This window comes from Stomoxys calcitrans, chromosome 1, assembly GCF_963082655.1.
Source record: "Stomoxys calcitrans chromosome 1, idStoCalc2.1, whole genome shotgun sequence".
NCBI classification, from domain to species: Eukaryota; Metazoa; Arthropoda; class Insecta; order Diptera; family Muscidae; genus Stomoxys; species Stomoxys calcitrans.
The window spans coordinates 259,607,660-259,626,809 of NC_081552.1; the positions used below are offsets into that span (position 1 = coordinate 259,607,660).

At 40.1% G+C, this 19,150-nt stretch overlaps 1 protein-coding gene across 6 annotated transcripts in view; it reads left to right on the forward strand.

Annotated features, from left to right (window-relative positions):
• The window catches only part of LOC106091081 (ras-interacting protein RIP3), a 48,229-nt gene extending 29,691 nt beyond the window's left edge, over positions 1 to 18,538 (forward strand). For 5 of the 6 annotated variants that reach the window (XM_013257496.2, XM_013257500.2, XM_059370916.1 and 2 more), the window contains exons 3-6: positions 13,647 to 13,821; positions 13,894 to 13,951; positions 14,038 to 15,063; positions 17,547 to 18,538. In XM_013257496.2, the coding sequence (XP_013112950.2) occupies positions 13,647 to 13,821; positions 13,894 to 13,951; positions 14,038 to 15,063; positions 17,547 to 17,786 (1,499 nt within the window). In that variant the 3' untranslated portion in view covers positions 17,787 to 18,538. The remainder of the gene's footprint in view (positions 1 to 13,646; positions 13,822 to 13,893; positions 13,952 to 14,037; positions 15,064 to 17,546) is intronic. The other variant, XM_059370917.1, reaches the window with a different exon arrangement.
• The last annotated feature ends 612 nt before the right edge of the window (positions 18,539 to 19,150 follow it).

A 19,150-nucleotide genomic window follows, 5' to 3' on the forward strand; every position in this document is an offset into this window, starting at 1 on the left:
CTCATAGGAAAAAGTCTGCAAAAAATAGGAAAAACTGGGTGGCTTAATTTTGCTGCAATTACAGCAGTAGTTCTGCAATTTCAGAACAGCAGGCTCACAGCTGACAAGTCTGTTATTTGCTGATAATTACTGCTGCTTTATCTATGATAGGTTTGTAAGAAGAAATAAAATGAAAGCGAAGATTTTTGGAAAGAAAATGAAAAAAGTTTGCGGTCGCACAACCACTCTGCACTCAAAAGGATAACCTTTTGTTGTTGTTGTTTAGTGCACACGATGTTTTTAATATCATTTTGAGCACAGACAGACAAAGCACATGCGTTTTGTGACAAAGTAAAAAAGGGTCATTGTTATTGTAAACAATACACAGCACCTATGCGTCATATGCACAAGTAGGGATGAAGCACTTATGCGGCATTTCCCTGTTTAAAATGCATTTGCACTGTAGTTGTTCTACTTTACTACACACGAGAAATGTATAAAAGCAAAATGTCACAGAACCAACTCAAATGGTTTCCTCTCAGACGCGGAAAGTAAGAAGGGACAATACTTACATACATAGTCAAAAAACAATCCATGGATTCCACCACCATGAATTCTGCTAAAAATTTCTACAAAATAAATTCTTCTCTCAGCACCAAAGCTTCTAGGAACCGAACAAGGATGATTAGTAGACAAGTTTCCATGGGAGCTATACCAGGTTATTGTGGCTTGTAAGGACTCAAGAAGTCAAATCGGGAGATTGATTTATATGGGAGCTACATCAGGTTATAGACCGATTTGGACCGTACTTAACACAGTTCTTGAAAGTCATAACCAAACACTACATGCAATATTTCAGCCAAATCGGAAAATTGTGGCTTGTAAGGGCTCAAGAAGTCAAATCGGCAGATCGGTTTATATGGGATCGTACTTGACACAGTTGTGGGAAGTCGTAACGGAAAACCACATGCAAAATGTTAGCCAAATTGGACAAAAATTGCGGCTTGTAAGGGCTCAAGAAGTCAAATCAAGAGATAGCCAGCCGATTGAAATTTTGCCCAAATACTTTTTATTAGCGTAGGTCGGTTGGGATTGTAAATGAGCCATATCGGTCCATGTTTTGATATAGCTGCCATATAAACCGATCTAGGGTCTTGAATTCTTGGGCCAATAGAGGGCGCAATTTTTATCCGATTAAGCTGCAAATATCGTTTTATTGTAGTATGATATCCAACAACTGTGCTAATCTTGGTTGAAATAGGACCACAACCTGGTAAAGCTGTCATATAAACCGATCTGAGGTCTTGACTTTTGGAGCCTCTGGAGGGCGCAATTCAGATCCGATTTAGGTGAAATTTAGCATGACGTGTTTCGTTATGACTTCCAATAACTGTGCTAAGTATGGTTTAAATCGGTCCATAACCTGATATAGCTGCCATATAAACCGATCTGGGATCTTGACTTCTTCAGCCTCTAGAGGGCGCAATTATTTTCCGATTTGGCTGACATTTAGAATGACGTGTTTTGTTACGGCTTCCAAGAACTGTGCTATGTATGTTTGAAATCGCTCCATAACCTGATAGAGGTGCCATATAAACTGATCTGGGGTCTTGACTTCTTGAGCCACTAGAGGGCACAATTCATATCCGATTTGGCTGAAATTTTGCATGACGTGTTTCGTTATGACTTCCAATAACTGTGGCAAATATAGTTTAAATCGGTCCACAACCTGATATAGCTGCCATATAAACCAATCTGGGATCTTGACTCCTTCAGCCTCTAGAGGGCGCAATTATTTTCCGAGTTGACCGAAATTTTGTACAACGGCTTCTCCCACGACCTTCAACATACGTGTCAAATTTGGTCTGAATCGGTTAAAGCCTGATACACCTTCCCTATAAACCAATCTCCCTATTTTACTTCTTTAGCCCCTAAAGGGCGCAAATACCTATTCGATTTGGCTTTAAATTTACACAATGACATCTTCTATGGTCTGCAACATTCAATTCAATTATAGTCCGAATCGGTCCAAAACTAGATATAGCTCCAATAGCATAGTAATTCTTTTCTTTTATCCTTTGTTTGCCTAAAAAGTAATACCTGGAAAAGAACTCGACAAATACGATCCATGGTGGAGGGTATATAAGATTCGGTACGGCCGAACTTAGCACGCTTTTTCTTGTTATTATTCTATTATTTATTAAATTCCATTACTTCTTTGTATCTGCCGATAAAAAAATGTTTCACTTCCAAAATTAAATTCAGTAACAAAGCAATTACAATTGTGGCAACACTGCTTCAACACCCACCCACCTAATAAAACCACACAACACTCTCTTTCGGTAGCTTCATGTAATGTATCATCGCAACTCTTGTCTCATATGGACATATAGAGGGCAGACACACTCATTGACATAGAATTTGTGTGGCAGTGTGTTCATCTCTTCTTTAATTCTTCTCTCAGGCATATGTTTTTACGTGTGTTCATGGGAGCGTATACAATAAAACAACGTGTGTGCTTGGTGGCTTTGGTTGTTGTTGTTGTTGCTGCTGCTGCTACGATTGCTATACATTTAGAAAACATAAATAAATGCTTCTTTTGTACATTTGTTCCAAGGATTTAGGATTTGTAGCTAGCAAGGAACCAACACCACAACCACCACCTGTTCATCGTTTATTTAGACATTTTCTCCGTACCAATGATGCTGTGTTTGTCCTTCTTTTATGCTATGTGTGTGTGTGTGTGCGTTTGTGCATTCAAACAATTCATATTTAGGCTGGCATAAGCATGCTAAAGGACAGTAGTCTTACACACAAAGGCAGATGGCAGATACAGAGAGTACAGCTAAAAAAAGGAGGCGAGAGAATGCTTATAATAGCATCGTCATACGATTCCCATTACATGCGTTTAAAAAAAGGTTTAGACTGGTTTTTGTTAATAGCTCTGCTTTTCGCAACAGCGACAGTAGCCGAGTATCGCAGCAGTGACATTATAAAGGCAGCGCAGCTACTGTAGAGGCTTCATCATCATCATCACCATTACACCTAAAATCAACATGTTACATTCGTTACATATTCATGGTGTCCAAATTTAACTAAGAAGAGAAAAATATCAGCAAAGGCAACTAACTGTCTGTCAGGCGTATACATACCTCCTACAATTGTGGTGGAACAGGTGGACTTGCTGTCGGGGAGTGTGAGAATAATTTGATTTTGAAATCACCATCGAAATTTTGGGCCATAATGAAGATTTTCAAAGACATACTAACATATATTGGGGGTATGGAGAAACATGTGTACAGTGTCCTTGACAATTCAATAAGTATTAAAAACCGCAAGCAAATGTTCCTTGCCGGTATGGCACCCAATAATATTTGGCTAGCAGTGTCAGCAGCTTCAAAAATCCAAACCATGGCAATAACATGCACAGCTAAGATTAGTTCATGTCAATGACAAACACCTCTGTTTGTCAACACATGGTTTTTAATTACTCGTAAATGGCTTTTTATGCCTATTCCTACAGTATAAGGTCAAATAAAGACTCAACTTCTTTCAACGTTCCCCAACCACCGTATGAACAAGTTTGCATGTCCGCCTTTCACACCGAACGAACTAGTGATGGACGTTATGGAGTTAAAATGGAGTTGCTACAAACACATTGTCTAATGGAAATATTTTACAATTATCTTTATAAAAAATTATGCAGATCTAGACTTTATAGCCTGGACTGGAGAAGACTTTCCCGCCTTGGAAATATATGTCACTCCAAAATTATGGTTATCTACGCACCACGGTGGCTCATCTATTAGTAGAGGGATAATATTCTGCAGAATTTATACTCCTTTATGGGAACATGAAGATATCAACTTAAACAAGTAAAAGGGCATTAAGTTCGGCCAGATTGGTCTATATGACAGCTATATCTAAATATAGTACGATCTGAACCATATTTGGGTCCTATGTTGGGAGGCGTAGAACTTCTCATTGTTTCAAATTTCAGCGAAATCGGTAAACAAATAAAGACCCTTTATCACCAGATCGGTCTATATGGGAGCTATAACCAAATATAGTCCGATCCGAACCATATTTGGTCTAGTAGTCGGGAAGCCTTAAACTACTCACTGTTTCAAATTTCAGCAAAATCGGATAAAAATAAAGATTTTATGGACATGAGACCCTTAATCGGCAGATCGGTCTATATAGCAGCTATATCTAAATATGGTCCGATTTGGCCCGTTCAAGAACTTAACCATCGTGAATCAAAAAGACGTATCTGTGTCAAAATTCAGCTCAATATCTCAATTTTTCAAGGGTGTAGAATGATTGCAACAGACGGACAGACACACGGACATCGTTTAATCGTTTTAGAATTTTACGACGATCCGAAATAAATATACTTTGTAGGGTCGAAAATTGATATTTCGATGTGTTGCAAATGGATGACTAAATCAATATAACCCCTATCCTACGGTGGTGGGTATCAAATTTCAATAAAAACAAGTAAGAGTACGCTAAGTTTGGCTGGGCCGAATCTTGTATACCCTCCACCATGGATCACATTTGTCGAGTTCTTTGCGCGGTATCTGTTTTTATGCAAACAGAGAATAATGGAAAACAAGTAAAAGCGTGCTTAGTTCGGCCGGGCCGAATCTTATATGCCCTCCACCATCTCTTCTTAGGCAAAAAAAAGGATAAAAGAAAAGATTTGCTCTGCTATTAGAGCGATATAAAGATATGGTCCGCTTCGGACCACAATTAAATTATATGTTGGAGACCTGTGTAAAATTTCAGCCAATTCAAATAAGAATTGCGCCCTTTGGGGGCTCAAGAAGTAAAATAGAGAGATCGATTTATATGGGAGCTGTATCAGGCTATAGACCGATTCAGACCATAATAAACACGTATGTTGATGGTCATGAGAGGATCCGTCGTACAAAATTTCGGGCAAATCGGATAATAATTGCGACCTCTAGAGGTTCAAGAAGTCAAGATCCCAGATCGGTTTATATGGCAGCTATATCAGGTTATGAACCGATTTGAACCTTATTTGGCACAGTTGTTGAAAGTCGTAATAAAATACGTCATGCAAAATTTCAGCCAAATCGGATAGCAAGAGAAGAAGTCAAGCTCAAGAAGTCCCCAGACCGGTTTATATGACAGCTACATCAGGTTAGGATCCGATATGAACCATATTTAGCACAGTTGTTGGATATCATAACAAAATACTTCGTGCAAAATTTAATTCAAATCGGATAAGAATTGCGTCCTCTAGAGGCTCAAGAAGTCATGACCCAACATCGGTTTATATGGCAGCTAAATAAAAACATGGACCGATATGGCCCATTTATAATCCCGACCTTCACTAATAAGAAGTATTTGTGCAAAATTTCAAGCGGCTATCTTTACTCCTTCGAAAGTTAGCGTGCTTTCGACAGACAGACGGACGGACATGGCTAGATCAACATAATATGTCACGACGGTCAAGAATATATATACTTTATGGGGCCTCAGACGAATATTTCGAGTAGTTACAAACAGAATGACGAAATTAGTATACCCCCATCTTATGGTGGAGGGTATAAAATTTGTTATGCAATTGAAGATATATCAAGTTATAAGTAATTTGAATGTTGAAGACCATAGTGGAAGTCATTGGGTAATATTGCAGTCCATTTGGATAAGAATTGCGTCTTGTAGGGGCTCAAGAAGCATATTCGGGAGATCAGTTTATATGGGAGCTGTATGAGGTTATAGATCGATTAAGACCATATTGGACACGTATGTTGAAGGCCGTTGTACAAAATTTCAGCCAAATCAGATAATAATAGCGCCCTCTAAAGGCTTTAGAAGTCATGATTCCAGATCGGTTTATATGGGAGATATATCAGGATATTTATCGATTTGAATTATATTTATCGCAATTGTTGGAAGCAATAACTAACAACTTCATGCTGAATTTCAGCCAAATCGGATGAGAGTTGCGCCCTCTAGTGGCTCAAGAAGTCAAGACCGGTTTATACGGCAGCTATATCAGGTTGTGAACTAATTTAAACCATACTTAGCACAGTTGTTGGAACATCACGTGTAAAATTTCAACCAAATCGGATAAGAATTGAGCCCTCTAGATGCTCCAGAAGTCAAGTCCCAAGATCGGTTTATATGGCAGCTATATCAAAACATGGACCGATATGGCCCATTTACAATCCCAACCGACCTACACTTATAAGAAGTATTTGTGCAAAATTTCAAGCGGCTAGCTTTACTCCTTCGACAGACGGACGGACATGGCTAGATCAATCGATGAAGTTCGGCCGGGCCGAAATTTGGATACCCAGCACCTCCAATATATATATTTACCACCTTTAGTCATATTACGGTGAAAAATGCGTCAATATATGGGTTCAATATTGACACATCTATATCTAAATATATTCCGATCTCCACCGTATTCAGGAAGGCAATGTAAGGGTCTAACACAACACATTGCACCAAATTCATCGTTTAAAAAGAACTAAGAACTTTAATCTGGAGATCGGTATATGTATATGAAACCTATATACAAATAAAGGCCGATCTGAACCATATTGAACACGAATGTCGAAGAGCCTAACACAGTGCAATGTGTAAAATTTCAGCGAAATCGAGTAACAAACGTGCCAAATAGGCCTGGAAACTTCAAACTCTTTAGCAGTTTTTTCCCTACTGACTGAATAACTTTATCCTACCTTGGAAATTCTCACTTCCAGATTGGCTGTTCTGCTCTGCGTATATATTTAGTCAACTTTTTCGTTTTTATAAACTCATGACTTAATTTGGTTAAATAAAATGTGCCCTTTCTAAATATGAATTTCATAATTTACTTTTCAAAGTCTAGCAATGATTTTTATTTGGGTCACAAAAATACTCGTCATTTCAAATGGTGAGACCAAGAAATCTTAACGTTTGACATCCTCGCTAATATCTTAATGCTCAACCACATGAGCTTTGGTATCGGGGTCAGCGTTATTAAAGGACTTCAGAATACTACTCTCGTATTCACCCAATTATGAAGTTAAGATCTTCAAGATGTAACTATCTCCCACCCCCACCACCTTCACCTCCCACTTCCCTCCTTTAATATTTATTGCCACAACTATTCATACTTAACTCTTTGGCTGCATTCTGTCAGTTCATTTCTCATGAGGGCTTTAAAAGGGATTGTGTGACAGAGAACGATAACAAGAAGACACACAATCAGACAATCCCACCTAACCCCACAATACACCAATGACTGATTGATTTTTACTAATTTGTTACTTTGATTGAAAGAAAGCACAAAATCGCAAACACAATTATAATCATACATATGCATAATAATACTATGCGTGTTTGCATGTGTGTGTGTGTGTGTGTATGAATAAATATGAATACGATTGAATGAAAGAAGAATATACATGTCTGTATTTAACTCGTGTCCTATGTGCAGTGCAAACAATAGTCATAACACACACACAATCACCACACTCACTCAGTCAGTAGAAAAGGACACACATGATTTGTCATCAAGTGCTAACAAGGTGTATATGTGTGGAAACAAAGGATTCGGGTCATGCAAATCGAGTGTTTTCATTTGCAGCATGCCATTCGCCATTCACCACTCTCGCCAACCTGGTTATGGTGGGTGAGTAGTGCAATGCCACTACCTAAGCCATGCCATGGCATGCCATGCTGTAAGCAAAGAACCCCTGCATGAATATTTTTATTATTTTATTAACATTACATTAAGATTGTTCTTGTACGAGTATGTAGTGTGTCCACATAACACAAGTGCTCCAATCTGTGTTTGTGTGTGTGTTGGTTTGTGTTCGAGTACCTGTGAGTGCAGGTGTGTTCATGTATCTCTGAGCATTTTCAGCAGGCAGTTGTATAAAGAGGATAATAAATTTTAATTAAAATATGTATTGGTTGTATTGTTGGAGCAGATGCAATTTGCAATTCCGATTGGCATGATAAATTTTCTTAAGAACATTTTAATTACACACCGTTACTTAACTGCAAAGAAGGTCGTTTGAATGGCTTTAGCTTGTCTTTAAGCTCTACTTTAGGTTAGGTTAGGTTCAAAAGAGGTTACAGATATTAGTCCGCCCCATGCCACTAAGGACATACACCTAAGCCAGCAATCGTCTTGTTGTGCGCTCTAAATACACAAAAAAGTAACCTCGATAAAGAAAATCTAAGTTAGAAATTTTCGCCACTGTACTGCCTGATATTTCGGTAATTGGATCTTTGCTTATCCTAGTCTTTCCAATATTGAGAGAGGCCGCGATTGTCTCGTTGTCAGCCCCCTGTTCGTTGAGCGGTATTGAGTGACCTGCCACTGCACGGCCTGTTGCCTCAATATGAGAATTTCTGCCTATCCTAGACTTCCCAATCTTGATCAAGTAAAAGCGTGCTAAGTTCGGCCGGGCCGAATCTTATATACCCTCCACCATGGATTGTATTTGACTAGTTCTTTCCTGGTATCTCTTTTTATACAAACAAAGGATAAAAGAAAATAATTGCTATGCTAATTGAATTGAATATTGAAGACCACAATAGAAGTCTATGTGTAAAATTTCAGCCAAATCAAATAACTTGAACCCTTTTAGGGGTTCAAGAAGTAAAATAGGGAGATCGGTTTATAGGGGAGCTGTATCAGCCATATTAGATACGAATGTTGGAGGCTATGGGAGAAGCCGTTGTACAAATTTTCAGCCAAATCGGATAATAATTACGCCCTCTAAAGGCTCAAGAAGTCAAGATCCCAGATCGGTTTATATGGCAGCTATATCAGGTTATGGACCGATTTAAGCCATATTTGGCACAGTTGTTGGAAGTCCAATCAAAACACCACATGCTAAATTTCAGCCAAATCGGATAGGAATTGCGCCCTCTAAAATCTGAAGAAATAAAGACCCCAGATCGGTTTATATGACAACTATATCAGGTTATGAACCGATTTGAACCATACTTAGCACAGTTGTTGAACGTGATACCAAAACATCACGTGCAAAATTTTAGTCAAGTCGGTCGAGAATTGCTCCCTCCAGAGGCTCAATAAATCAAGACCCAAGATCGGTTTATATGGCAGCTATATCAAAACATGGACCGATTTGGCCCATTTACCGACCAACCGACCTATACTAATAAAAAGTATTTGTGCAAAATTTCAAGAGCCTAGCTTTACTCCTTCGCAAGTTATCGTGCTTTCGACAGACAGACGGACGGACAGACAGACAGACGGAAAGACAGACCGACAGACATACAGACAGACGGACAGACATACAGACGGACGGACGGACAGACAGACGGATGGACGGAAGTGCAGACAGACGGACGAGCATGGCTAGATCGACTTAAAATGCCATGACGATCAAGAATATATATACTTTATAGGGTCTTAGACGCATATTTAAATGTATTTAAAAACATTATGACGAAATTAGTATACCCCCATCCTATGGTGGAGGGTATAAAAAGACAGCTTTACTCCCGTTGCGCGCCATGCCAAACTCGTCACGGAGACTTGAACAATGTCAACCACAAGGAGAGTTACTTCCTCCTTCTCCTGCCTGTGGAAGACCTCCCTCTTCTCCGCAACCAAACCTTGGTTTTGCTTGCCCAAGAATCCCAACATGCGTTCCGTTGCAAATTTACTGCTCCGTCCCTTGATGAAGACGGTCGCCTTTGTGACCTGGCAGATGTCCATCTTTCTCACCAGATCAAGCTTTGCGCCCTCCCAGGGAGCGTGGATACCCTAGACGAGCTGTTTGACGGTATCAATACATTCCGCCGACGCAAAACGCAGCCTAAGGATGTCCCCTCTATACTCGCAGCTCATCATTGGTATGGGTGGACCGTCTACAGAGTTCCACACATGTTCGAAAATCCGATCGTTAACCAGATCCTCCACTTGGGACCGATGATCTGGTGGAATCCTTCCGGATGCACTGCCGATATTGATGACTGCATAAGACATCTCTGTTGTGCTTCCTTGCCACTCTGGCGTAAGAGGGCGGTTCCTTACCATTCTCAGCGACCCTCTTCCCCTTCCGTGATGGCTGTGGACTCCGTTTGGAAGTCACAGTCATCCATGAGGAGTCAGGAGCCGTGCGCGCTTCCTTCGTTCCGACTTTGCCTACCTCCTCAGGACACTGTCTGGATTCTCCATTGCGGGATGGCTGGCATGGTATTTCCAGAGTACTTGAAAGAGGGGAGCTCTTTTTCTTCTTTAGCATTTTAGCAGTGTTATGCTCTTCGGGATATCTGATTCTTTTTCCAGCTTCCGTACAAATGCTTCGAATGTCTGTTCTATCCCTTCCAGCATCCTGCACTTTCGCCCGATTACGCTGCTGATACATACTCCACTGTCTCCTTCGTCGTGCCTCGGATCGCTTTCTTGGTCTGCTTGTGAGCTTAGCAAAGCCATCGCTCACTTCTGCCGTCATTCCGATGCCCTCATCTCTTGATTCGGCTGATGACTGTTTCATTGACATCGTCGCTGTCTGAATCCCAGCAATGCTCGACTACAGGTGCCAAGGCACCCACACCTGTAGGAGGGGAGGACAACATGCTAAGGTCTGACACCACCACCGCAGCTGCTGGGTAACTTTTGAAGGAGTAAAGATAGGCTCTTGAAATATCGCACAAATACTTTTTATTAGTGTAGGTCGGTTGGGATTGTAAATGGGCCAAATCGGTCCATGTTTTGATATAGCTGCCATATAAACCAAATTTCAGAACTCTAGCTTCATCTAAGAAGAAAATTCCAAATGGTACTAGTTTTGGTACCAAAATGTGCGAATAGTGAATAGATCATTTAGCCACCAATCATATATTTCTAAATTGTACCTACATGTCAAGTTTCAGACCTCAAGCTCCATCTGAACAGAAAGTACAAAGTAGTGCCAATTTTGGTACCAATATGTACGACATTTAAATAAATCATTTAGTCATCCATCATTTATTTCTTAGTTGCACCTACGAGGTGGTGGATATCCAAAGTTCGAACCGACCGTTTTTATACCCTCCACCATAAGATGGGGGGTATACTAATTTCGTCATTCTGTTTGTAACTACTCGAAATATTCGTCTGAGACCCCATAAAGTATATATATTCCTGATCGTCGTGAAATTTTATGTCGATCTAGCCATGTCCGTCCGTCTGTCCGTCCGTCCGTCAGTCCGTCCGTCCGTCCGTCCGTCCGTCCGTCTGTCTGTCGAAAGCACGCTAACTTCCGAAGGAGTAAAGCTAGCCGCTTGAAATTTTGCACAAATACTTCTTATTAGTGTAGGTCGGTTGGTATTGTAAATGGGCCATATCGGTCCATGTTTTGATATAGCTGCCATATAAACCGATCTTGGGTCTTGACTTCTTGAGCCTCTAGCGTGTGCAATTCTTATCCGATCAGAATGAAATTTTGCACGACGTGTTTTGTTATGATATCCAACAACTGTGCCAAGTATGGTTCAAATCGGTTCATAACCTGATATAGCTGCCATATAAACCGATCTTGGGTCTTGACTTCGTGAGCCTCTAGAGTGCGCAATTCTTATCCGAATGGAATGGAATTTCGCACGACGTGTTTTGTTATGATTTTCAACAAGTGTGCCAAGTATGGTTTAAATCGGTCCATAACCTGATATAGCTGCCATATAAACCGATCTTGGGTCTTGACTTCTTGAGCCTCTAGAGGGCACAATTCTTATCCGATTTGAATGAATTTTTGCACGAAGTATTTCGTTATGATATCCAACAACTGTGCCAAGTATGGTTGAAATCGGTCCATAACCTGATATAGCTGTCATATAAACAGATCTGGGGATTTGACTTCTTGAGCTTCTAGAGGGCGCAATTCCAATCCGATTTGGCTGAAATTTTGTATGACGTATTTTATTTTTACTTTCAACAACTCGGTTCACAACCTGATATAGCTGCCATATAAACCGATCTGGGATCTTGACTTCTTGACCCCTAGAGGTCGCAATTATTATCCAATATGCCTGAAATTTTGTACGACGGATCCTCTCATGACCATCAACAAACGTGTTTATCTGAATCGGTCTATAGCCCGATACAGATCCCATATAAATTGTTCTCTCTATTTTATTTCGTGAGCCCCAATGGGCGCAATTCTTATACGAATTGGCTGACATTTACCGGACCATATCTTGATATCGTTTTAATAGCAGTGCAACTCTTTTCTTATATCTTTTTTGCCTAAGAAGAGATGCCGGGAAAAGAACTCGACAAATGCGATCCATGGTGGAGGGTATATAAGATTCGGCCCGGCCGAACTTAGCACGCTTTTACTTGTTATTTCTTTTTTATATATGGGTTGCCCAAAAAGTAATTGCGGATTTTTCATGTAGTCGGCGTTGACAAATTTTTTCACAGCTTGTGACTCTGTAATTGCATTCTTTCTTCTGTCACTGATAACTGCTACTTTTAGCTTGCTTTAGAAAAAAGTGTAAAAAAAAGTATATTTGATTAAAGTTCATTCTAAGTTTTATTAAAAATGCATTTATTTTCTTTTAAAAAATCCGCAATTACTTTTTGGGCAACCCAATATTTATAAGAAAATGCTACTAGGAACTACGATTTAAGTTAAAAGCAAGTAAAAGCATGCTAAGTTCGGCCGTGCCGAATCTTTTATACCCTCCACCATGGGTCGCATTTGTCAAGTTCTTTAAATGACTTTTTCGAATAGAAAAACACCAGTCATAGAACAACACCACCTCCAAAATTTCAGGCAAATCGAGTAATAATGGCGCCCTCCCGAGGCTCAAAAACTCAAACTGGGAGATCGGTTTATATGGCAGCTATATCAGGTTATATACTGATTTAGACCATACTTAGAACAGGTGTTGGAAGTCATACCAAAACGACGTGTACAAAATTTCAACCATATTGGATAAGAATTTCGCCCTCTAGAAGCTCAAGGAGTCTAATCGGAAGAACGGTTTATGTGTCGGCTATATCAGGATATAGACTGACATAGCCGCATGCAAAATTTCGGCCAAATCGGATAAGAATTGCGCCCTCTAGAGGCTCAAGAAGCCTATTCGAGAGATTGGTTTATATGGCGGTTTCATCAAGTTATGGACTGATATAGACTATACAAATGTTGGAAGTCATACCAGAATACTTCATGCAAAATTTCAGCCAAATCGGATAAGAATTGCGCCCTCTAGAAGCTCTAGAAGTCAAGACCCAAGGTCTGTTTATATGGCAGCTATATCAGGTTATGAACCGATTTAGACCATACCATACAGTTGTCAGATGTGATACCAAAATACCACGTGCAAAATTTCAGCCAAATCGGATAAGAATTGCCCCCTCTGGAAGCTCAAGAATTCCCAAGATCGGTTTATATGGCAGATATATCAAAACATGGACCGATTTGGCCCTTTTACAATCCCAACCGACCTACACTAATAAGTATTTGTGCAAAATTTCAAGCGGCTTGCTTTACTCCTTCCAAAGTTAGCGTGCTTTCGACAGGCGGACGGACAGACAAACGGACGAACATGGCTATGACAAACGGAATGACGAAATTAGTATACCCCCCCTCCCATAGTGGAGGGTATAAAAAGCTCATTTCTTCATTTGATATTAAACAAACTTTTGTTTCTTTCTTAATTTGCAGGAGATTCAGAAGCAGAAACAGACGAAGAAGAAGGCCATATCGAAGATGCGGAAAATCGTGACCGTGAACGAAATGATGAATCAGAAGAGAATAGCAATAAAGACTCTGGGGATGCGGATGAAGAAGTTTCTGTATCGCTGCTGCGTGCAAGAAACCTGTCTCTGTTACAAAGCCAGTGAGTATAAAATTTCCCACCCACCCATCTCATTGCAGAAGCACATTTTTTAATAAAAATTTCCCGCTCTAGGGAGATCTCCAGTAGTCAACAGAACTTCTTCCGTATGCTTGATAAGAAAATCGAGGAGGTAAGTCTAAGGTTAAAGCGAGCTTGAAGACAAGTGCCCGAAACCACTAATGAACAAATGCCCCAACTTTTGTATTTCTTCTACAGGGACCGGACTATGATTCGAACAGTGAGACGGAAATAGCCTTGGAAGAAGCCCGTTTAAATGCCTTGGTTCAGCATTGGGAATCGGCCAGTTTAACGGCTTCCATGTGTTCCTCGGCCAGTCGTTCACTGCAGACCACACCAGTGCGACAGACCCCGGCTAAACAGTTGGTCCAGGCGACGCCAAGGGCATTGCTGACGACGACGGCCATACCACCACAAGTTCTAAACTCAGAGTTTCTACCTCATCCTGGTGCACCATCAGCGGGTGCAGGTGGCACACTGAAACTTACGCCTAGTAAGCAAATAACCATTCCTCAAATGAACTCGGGCATGCTGCACCAGATCTCGGTGATGCCCCAGATGCCATTGGGCATAAGTGCCGTGGAGACGTCAACGTCGGCGAATATCGTCAACATCAATGCAAATACGTCCAATGCCCTGGCAATTGTGCAGCAGGCAGCAGCAAATCAAGCAACCAATGCACAAACGGCGCCGCCACAGTATATGCTGGCCATACCGACCGGGTCGTCGCCTCTCCTTGGCAAATCTGGGCAGGTTAGTCCCAAGCGTTTGGTGGATGGCCGTTTGTTGATTAATTCTAGTCCGTTAACACAACAGCAGCAGCAACAACAACAACAACAACAAATGCAACAACCCCCGCCGACCAATCCCATACACCAGCAGTTTATGACCGCTGCCCCGCCAAATCTACAACAAACACCACTCAATTACGTCAATGGAGGACGAGCGGCTCCTCAATCGGCTGTAAACATGCAATTGGCATATTATGGTCAAACGGCCACCATGCCGCCAACACCACAACAGGCAATGCAACATCATCAACAACAACAACAGCAGCAGCAGCAGCAACAATACGGAGATGTGATAGTACAGCAACAACAACAATATGAACAGCAACAACAACAACAACAAACTCCACATGGCCAAACTCAAACATCATCATCAATGTCATTATCAACCTCTTCCGCTACATCATACTATGGTGATGTGGTACATAATGTTCAGGCAAGTATCTAAAATATTAGGACTCAGTTTACGTTGGGTTAAGATATTAGAAACCTCCGGCGCGCGATAACTATAAGCATCACACTGGCTGGAACTTTGAGCTCCAATCGGTGTGGGGGTTTTTCGTTATCACGAGAAGCTTAGCGGGCAGCTACCGGGCGCGTCCACAGGTTGCGGATAGTGGAATGCAACATACGGAGTAGCTGCAATTGCAGTCGCGGGCAATCAGCGGTATCAAGTGCAGAGTCTCAGTGAGAGGCCGGGTGGCACCGGCTCTTGCTTAAATACTGAGTGCCTATGATGCGCGATACGAAAAGGCGAGTTATTGGCGCCGGTAGTATAGACCCGAACGAACTTGCTCACTCATAAGAGCTTGACGAGGATTGCCACCTCCACATGCAAATGCTACAATAACAACAATATTTAGCAAACCTTAGTATCCTTGTAGAACTTGGGTCAACACATTGGCGAAATCGGACAGTCGTCGAAATTGGATAAATAAATGCGCCTTTTATGGACTCAAAACCTTAAATCGAAAAATCGGTCTTTGTGGCAGCTATATGCAAATATTGTTCGATCTAGGCCAAAATGCAGAAATATGTCGAGGGGCTTTACATAACTCACTGTCCCAAATTTCGGCGACATCGAACAATAAATGCTATATTCAAATCTGAACCGATCTGGGCCAAATTGAAGAAAGTTGACGAAGGGCCTGCCACAACTCACAGTCCCAAATTTCGGCGATATCGGACAATAAATGCGCCTTTTATGGGACCAAAACCTTAAATCGAGAGATCGGTCTATATGACAGCTATATTCAAATCTCGACCGATCTAGGCCAAATTGAAGAAGGATGTCAAAGGGCCTAACACAACTCACAAAATCGGACAATAAATGCGTCTTTTATGGGCGCAAGACCTTAAGGCGAGAGATCGGTCTAAATGGCAGCTATATCCAAATCTAGATCGATCTGTGCCATATTGAAGAAAGATGTCGAAGGGCTTAACACAACTCCGTCTGTCCGAACGTCTGTCTGTTGAAATCACGCTATAGTCTTTAAAAATACAGATATTGAGCTGAAACTTTGCACAGATTCTTTTTTTGTCCATAAGCAGGTTAAGTTCGAAGATGGGCTATATCGGACTATATCTTGATATAGCCCCAATACAGACCGATCCGCCGATTTGGGGTCTTAGCCACATTTATAATCCGATTTTGATGAAATTTGGGACAGTGAGTTGTGTTAGGCCCTTCGACATCTTTCTTCAATTTGACCCAGGTCGGTCTAAATTTGGATATAGCTGCCATTTAGACTGATCTCTCTATTTAAGGCTTTGGCCCCATAAAAGGCGCATTTATTGTCCGATGTCGCCGAAATTTGGGACAGTGTGTTGTGTTAAGCCCTTCGACATTCTTCTTCAATTTGGCTCAGATCAGTCTAGATTTGGATATAGCTGCCATATAGACCGATATCTCGATTCTGTCTTGGACCCATAAAAGACGCATTTATAATCCGATTTAACAGAATTTTGACACAGTGACTTACGTTAGGCTTTTCGACTTCAGTGTCGTTTATGGTTCAGATCGGTTTATTTTTAGATATAGCTACTAAAAAGATCAATTGAACAATGACTTATACTTATTAGTACGTGGTCCAAATCGGAACATATTTCGATATAGCTGCTATGGGGCATAAGGTATGAATTTTTCACCGGATTTTGACGAAAGGTGGTTTACGTATATACCCGAGGTGGTGGGTATTCAAAGTTCGGCCCGGCCGAACTTAATGCCTTTTTACTTGTTTTACTTTATAATGTACACGTTTATAATCATAAATCTATTGATCGTGTGGCTGCTACACATGATAATGCAAATAAAAACTAGAATATCAATTGGGAAGTGTCCAGAAAGTTGACAGACTAGTGGGCTGCCCACCATACCCACAGGGTTGTATACATGATTTCGTGGTTTTTGGTCTAGCTACTTTACCTCGTATAAATTTGCCTAGAGCTTGGCATTTGCTGTAAAATTTTGAGAGCACAAAAATGTCTCTGTTAATTCAATCCTCTTTGGTGTTAGTGTTGCCAACACTAATATAAGCGGATTTTCCGATTTTATGTGTAATGACTTAAAATTGTATCTTAAAAAATAAAAGCTTGAGAAATATTGGGTTGCCCAAAAAGTAATTGCGGATTTTTCATATAGTCGGCGTTGACAAATTTTTTCACAGCTTGTGACTCTGTAATTCCATTCTTTCTTCTGTCAGTTATCAGCTGTTACTTTTAGCTTGCTTTAGAAAAAAAGTGTAAATAAAGTATATTTGATTAAAGTTCATTCTAAGCTTTATTAAAAATGCATTTACTTCCTTTTAAAAAATCCGCTATTACTTTTTGGGCAACCCAATATGATTCATGGTTGAGGATCGGCTTAATATACGAGTTTTTATTTGTTTTCTCATCTAAATTAATTTTCTTTCTTTACAGACGTCAAATACTGAATATAGGTTCCCACCTGCCATAAGTGTGCAACGTTTGGCACCTCAGGTCCAGAGGCAGCTACGCGAAACACAAGAACTTATTAAAGACTCGTGTCCACAGCTCTATGCGGCTGGTTACGGCAGTCCCGGGCCGCCATTACGTAATCAAGCGGCCGTCAATGCGCGTAATCATCCCAATAGCCGAAGACCTACCCTGGACACACAATTCTCGCAGGAGCTCTCGTGATATAGTGTGAACAAATAACTACACCAATAACAACCATAACAACAACAACAACAGAATCATATACTATAAATACAACAACAAGCCAAACTTTGCATAAAAAAAAACAAAACATACACACACACATTCAAGAAAATTGATATAATCACAACTGAAGGAAAAAACAAAAACTAAGCGAAGAAAAAACCCAAATTTATAAAGCATACATACATAACTACCTATATGCATACATCTATACATACATATGTATATCTAGATCATTTAGAAGGTTGAGTCGAAACAAATATTAGCTGGGGTAAAGCTGGCTTCCAAACATAAGCCGGGAATTCAGCCAAGTGCGCAGTAGTGAGTGCTAGATAGTGGTCGCCCCTACCCCAACAAGCATTGCGATGTGTACTTCAAAACATTCTCACAACGTTGCGTTACGGATTCAATAATTAAGCAATCTCTGTAAGCCGAACATAGACAGTCTACACAGTAAGAAAAAGTGGGTGGAGCCAAATGAAAAGAGTTTGAAGCAGAACATGAAAATTTTTCGACATCATGCGACGACGCCCCCATTCAATCAATTGATCCATTTTAGCATTTAAATATACACCAACCAGCAACAACAACAACAACAAAATATTTTCCAGATACATTTGTACTATGCATCATCCTAAACGCCAAACGCATCTGTATCGCCGTTTAACATTTCGAGTGTCACTGTGCACACTCCAAAGAAGCCGCCACCGTCGCCGCCCTTTTCTACAATTTCAGTTTCTTGTTTTTTGAAAAATTTAATTTTTATATGTCATTCTGTACCCTGATGCACCATATATTTACTACATAGGATTTATAAAGAAAAACAAATAAATGAAAAATATTTAAAATTAAATTAAAGAAAGTGGAATAATAAAACCCCAAAAAGTACAGCAACCTAAGACATTTAATGAAAGCCAATAAAGGAAAAAAAAAACAAAAAAAAATTCTTATTAAAAATTCGAATAAAAATTTAAAAATGTAACCGAAAAAAAAATAATTGAAAACAATAACAAGAGAAAAATGTACCAACCTGATGAGAATTATTAACGTTTTACTTGTGTGTGTGCGTTCATCGTGTTCGACGGTACACACACTGTACTGCAAACCAGCCAATGGAAAAATGCCCCCAAAAAAGAAACTTAAACTTTGTAAACGTAATTGTATTGTATTTTGAGTCATTTTTATTAAAAAGGAAACAAAAAAAAAACCAAACCAGAAGAAACCAAACAAAAACCGAAGACAAGAAATAATGGTAATGTGTAGCATATTATTATTATTTAATTATTATGAATATATTGTATTTATTAACTAATTTATTTATTATTATTATTATTAGTTCTATA